This window comes from Thalassophryne amazonica, chromosome 3 (genome assembly GCF_902500255.1).
Source record: "Thalassophryne amazonica chromosome 3, fThaAma1.1, whole genome shotgun sequence".
In the NCBI taxonomy this organism is placed as follows: Eukaryota; Metazoa; Chordata; class Actinopteri; order Batrachoidiformes; family Batrachoididae; genus Thalassophryne; species Thalassophryne amazonica.
In genome coordinates, this window is record NC_047105.1 from 130,516,189 (window position 1) to 130,521,550 (window position 5,362).

At 42.6% G+C, this 5,362-nt stretch overlaps 1 protein-coding gene across 1 annotated transcript; it reads right to left on the reverse strand.

The window, feature by feature from the left end:
* Positions 1-635: 635 nt before the first annotated feature.
* LOC117507610 lies at positions 636-5,028 on the reverse strand. The gene is made up of 8 exons (XM_034167439.1): positions 3,811-5,028; positions 3,643-3,711; positions 2,967-3,189; positions 2,778-2,893; positions 2,441-2,649; positions 2,089-2,276; positions 1,480-1,973; positions 636-1,370 (listed from the first exon to the last, which is right to left on the reverse strand). Exons 7-8 carry the CDS (start codon positions 1,934-1,936, stop codon positions 967-969), a joined length of 861 nt encoding a protein of 286 aa, XP_034023330.1. The 5' UTR covers positions 1,937-1,973; positions 2,089-2,276; positions 2,441-2,649; positions 2,778-2,893; positions 2,967-3,189; positions 3,643-3,711; positions 3,811-5,028; the 3' UTR covers positions 636-966.
* Between the last annotated feature and the right edge of the window lie 334 nt (positions 5,029-5,362).

Here is a 5,362-nt window from a genome sequence, read left to right on the forward strand (position 1 = left end):
CACTGTTTGGACGGACATGGACTAACAACTGCCCACTGTGATGCATGCATCTGCTTGCTGTCCTCACATGGACATAAATAAAAACATATATGGCTGTGGTGATGGGCTGCAGTGAGCGAGCGCGCGCACACACTGACAGGCTGCCCCCATGTTGAAACGGACCATCAGTTCATAACACGCAGCGGGTAATCTGACTGTCACGTCACTCATGTGAGCTCTGTTCCATATGATGCGGTGACTGTCCTGCGGCATGCCGCCCACAAGATGAGTGTCGGGCAGGACACGCACGCAGGGCCGGCTGGACACGAGGACGGCAGATATGGACATGATGAGAGTGCACTGCCTCTCATTCATGTTATTTCATGACTGTACGTCTGTGACCATGGGTCACTGACAGAGGAACAGACGGATCATATTTGTATTGCCCGCTTGATAAGAGGGATTCACCAAAATGTGGTGTTTTTAATATGGTGTGTGTTTTTTTTTGTTTTTTTTTTTTAAATATGCCCATGTCCTTCCTGATATCAGGCAGTTTCCTGCACTTTTCACAGGACAGTGATGGCAGCTCAGTGGTAAAGTTTCTGACTGCCAATCAGAGCTTTTGAAAAGTGTGGGTTTGATTCCTGTGGGTGGCATGCAATTTGTATTTTTTTTAATTTTCACAGCAGTTGCGCAATGTGTAACCCCATCACGCAGCTGCTGTGAAAAGCTGCAGTGCTCCCACGTGCACAAAACCGTCACAGCATGTATTTTTATTTTTTTTATTTATTTCTTCTTCACAGCAGCTGCGTGATGTGTAATCGCTGTCACTGTGTCCCCGCGTGCATGAACTGTCGCAGCGTTATCGTTCATGCCTGGCTGTCAGTGCCATGTTTGTGTGGTTCCCTCATATGAGCTGTTCCGCCGAGAGTGGCCCTGAGTTGTACATATTTCCACTATGTGTGAAGGGGCCCTTAGTGTCTCTCCTCACTTTTTGTCAAGTGTGGATCTGTCATCATTGTCATCATGTTGGTCATCATCTGCTGTAGACATAATGTTGTCAAGCAGGCTGGTGTTGGGTATCTGGAGCTGGGATGTGCTGGATGATGGAAAAGACATACTTGAAAGGTTGACATCATCCTCAGCCTCCTGAACAAACCTGGACATCACTCCCGACACTGAAGTCTGCACAGACTGTTGTCTCACAGCTAGAAGTGGTGAACGTGGCACACAAGCACTCTGGGTGGCACTTGTCATCCTGTTGGAACTTGCAGATGTGGGATTCAGGTTTGGATCCACAGCCTGCATCCATGCGATGTTCTGTGACTGCCAGAGCCCTGTGTCCATCCAAGGAGGTACTGCAGCCCACTGAGCTGGCATGGGTTGGATTCCTGTCCCACAAACCGAAAATAAAAAAGGTTAATGTATCATTACCAATAATTTTACAAATTTATTGACAAATTGAATAAAATAGTTCAGTTAAATATTTTTTTTACTCACTAGACGATGCCGGTTGCTGGCTAGCCAGTTGCAGTCCTTGGACAGGCAGGACAGTGTGTGGTGGCCTCATGTGGTGGTGAGGTAGTTGCTGTTGGAACTGCTGTTGTTGCTGCTGCTTGACCCTTTCCTCTTCAGCCCCATCTTCATACTTTGTCAACACCCTGTAGATTTCATCCTTTGCTTTTCTGTAGCTCCATTCTGACATGGTGTTTAAGGAGTCCCGGACATAGGCTGCGAAGGCGTTCTTAGCTGTGCTGGGGTGCTGTTCTTTACACTTTCGCAGTTCGTCCATGTGGGCCCGACTCTTCTCCACTCGTTCCTGTATTAGCTGCAACATTCGGTCCATCTCACCTTCTTTGACACTTCGCCTTCTTGGACCAGCTGAAGTGGAAGCTCTCGGTTCACCTTCATAGTCTAACGTCTGTGGCCTCCTGTGCAGCAGTAGCTTCAGCAGCATCCAAGATGCCTGAGTGCTCAAGGATAATAGCCTCCGCCTGTAAAGACAAAATCAGAAACCAAGGTAAGTTTTATGGGAAGTTAAAAAAAAAAAAAAAAAGGAAATAATTCATTTTATTAATTTTAGGTAATTAAAGTAATGTTTGTACTTACACGTCTGACTGATTTCAGCAGATGACGAATCACTCTTTTCATGAATTTCATGGATGCCATGATGAACCGTTGCCGGTCTGTCCAGATTTCATCATCATCATCTCCGTCCCCCGACTTCCCTTTGCCCTTCTTGACGAGTCGAGTGTTTGTGTCACGGACACTCTTAAACCACCCAATCAGATGTTCAGCTTCAAGCAGAGAAAAGTACACAATTTGGCATGTTAAAATATTGTAAGTAAAAATAAGTTAAATTTTTGTTTTTGAAGTCTAAATATTATAGAATATATTATTGGGGCTCAAATCATGGTGGACAAAGTGAAAATACAAAAGGAGCAGCTTATCTAATTCTTACCACTCTTGTTCATAACTTTGGCCTGGACCTCCCAAAGTCCTTGTTTGACATTATGTTTGTGATAACCAGCCTTCTTTGCATTCAAAACCTCTTCTGTTGCCTCAAGCCACTCAAACCTGACTTTTTATTCTTCTTCGGATAGCACAAAGTCTTGTCTTGGGGCCCTTGGCTTCTTGGTAGTGGCTTTGGTTGCCTTCAGACTGGGAGACCTTGACGAAATACAAATATAAAAACCAGTAAAAAGAAAGAGTCATAATAAATTACATAAATGACAAGCATTGAATGATATGAATGGAATGTACAATTAAAAAATGACTGTCAACAAAGTTACACTTACGCATAGTGTGATCGGGTGGAGCATGGAGACTGATCATGGGAGGACTGACTGGTGGGGCTGGTGACCAAAGGTGTGGCAACCAGTGATGCTGTTGCACCAGCATCTGTTGCTGTGGCCTGAAAAACTAGTAGTTGGTGATGAAGCAGTTGAAGTCATAGCTGGAACAACACAACTCAATTATTTTCTCACCTAAGAAGATGTGTGCAACTGGGAGGTTTGGTCCCTCAACCTTGGAGAGATGCTTATCGGGGGTTCTGCAAATTGATGAGGTGTCTCGTCACCTGATGAGGAAAGGGATTCCTCTGGAGAGGGAGTCCTCTCCCTCTCCTTTCTCCTTGCCCTCAACTTCGTCTTTGTCTCAAGAGGCTGCTTGGGCATGATACTGCTGACCAACTTCTAAAACTGCTCAGAACTACAAAACAAGAGTCAGATACTTGTCAAAGGTACTCGTCAGCAGTATTTCCACAGTTACTTTGAAAAAGTAATCCAATTACTGATTACTCCTTGAAAAAGAAACTCAGTTACTTTACTGATTAATCAATTGTAGAAGTAACTAAGTCAGATTACTAGCTACTTTTAGCAGATGCCTGTTGACACCCACCTGCCACCTCAACATGAAAATGATAACCTGCTTTGCCAATGCTCACTTTATAGTCACCCTTTCTTGACTTCAGTGAACATAAATACTTGTTTAATAAAAAATAAAATAGACATCTTTCTTGAATGCATATTTAACCATTGACAGCACTGCAACTGTAAAACTTACCATTTCTAACCTATATTGCTCATAAATGTAACTATTAAGTTATTTCTAACATTTTTCTAACATTTAAATTCTTTCTAAACATTTTAGTAGTTGACACACCTTGGGATCCCCCAGTCAGAGGTGGTCAATGTGGCACAGGAAAGGGAAGTCTGTGGTCCCCTGCTGGAGCTGCTCCCCCCATGGCCCAAGCCCAGAAAAGCGGTTGAAGATGAGTGAGTGATTATAAGTAGCAGTAGTAGTATGAAAAAAATGTCTTCAAAAGTGGACCTTTAATCCACAGGTGTTGTGGGGGGCTGTGCCCCTCATGCTCCCTTTCCATCTGGATTTGTCCCTGGATTGGCGTCTCAGCAGGAAGAATTGGTAACATGTATTTATGGAGAAAAGGAAAAGGAAAGTTTTATCAGCGTTTCTATGTCATCCTCAGAAAGAGACTTTAGGTGCATTTGGGTGGAAAAAAGAGCATTAGTATTAGTTGATAATGCATTGCGGGTCTTCAGCTGTTTTTAGTGACACACACACACACACACACACACACACGTTTAAAGAAAAAAAATTGTAAAAAATGTCTTTGTAAAGCTCAGTGCAGGTGTGCTGCTGTCACCGCGCTTTCAGAGATGACAACTGTTTTTTTCAACTCTGACCTGCTACACAAACCGCTGATGGAAAAGCTCCAGCTTGCTGAAAGTGGCCAAAGTGGGCAGTTCAGCTGAACCCTGATCTTCTCCTGTCTATGGGAATTTTAATCCTACAATCAACCCACAATACAAAAATAACATGAACGTACAGTGATTTGGAGAAGTAACTTTAATCTGATTACTGATTTGGAAAGATTAACGTTTTAGATTACTCGTTACTGAAAAAAGTGGTCAGATTCGAGTTGACCTTTTCGCATTAACTTCGCCTTACTAAGTAACACGTTACCGGCATCACTGGTCAGGATGGGTATCTGGGTGATCCTGAGCAAAAAGAGAGAAGCTGAAGAACTTATGATGGTAATTTTTTTTATTCAGTCTCCTGCTCTTCATGTCAACTTGTATCTGTTTTCCTGTGCAGTTGGAACATCAGCAGTTTCCTTCAGGATAAATTAAGTCTTCTGATTCTAACTGGTTATCAGGGTGCTGCGTTTTGAAGCTCAGTGTTTCTACAACAAAGTGAACAAACTTTGATAAATGATGCTTTTTATGTTCAGAGGTTTGTTTGCATCACTGTGATGCAAATCACAGTGAAACCACGATGTTGTGCTCAGAGGTCGGCAGTCTGGAGTCATGATGTTGATATGAGCTTCAGATTTTAGGAATTGTGTGCAGAGTTACATTTTTGTGTGTATAAAATGAGAAAAAACTGTAATCGATAGTATCAATTGATCGGCTTCATCAGTCCATCAACTTCATTTATCATCATAAAGCACAGTTTTTCTTATTTATTTTTGCTGATATTTGGTGTTCAGTCTATAATAAGAACTCCAACACAAACTAACAGCATCATTTGGATGTTTAGTGGACAAACCTGCTCTGGATCAACGAACTTCAGGCTTGAAAACAGCATCCAGCACGTTGACTAGTTTCTTCTCTTCTTTAAATCCACTCGTTTCTTCTTGCTGCTCTGTGATCTGTTTGTTTCTACCAACTCAAATATCTCGACATTAGCAGCAGTTAGCCGCTGTTACAACAACCTTCTCAGCTGTTCCACCTTTTCGCGCTAACTTCGCCTTTTCTTCTTTTTCCGATTTACTGTCGACCTTTGTTCTTCTAGAGCTCTTCAAAAAACATATTCGAGGATCAGAGAGTGAAGTTTGATCTGTTCAGAGAAGTTTCCAGCA

Excerpts from the sequence above, each read along its gene's own strand:
- LOC117507610 (XM_034167439.1), bottom strand. The coding sequence starts at position 1,936 with ATGCTGCTGAAGCTACTGCTGCACAGGAGGCCACAGACGTTAGACTAT. Across the intron at positions 1,371-1,479 it reads CCAGCAACCGGCATCGTCTA|GAATCCAACCCATGCCAGCT; the intron begins GTGAGTAAAAAA and ends TTTGTGGGACAG.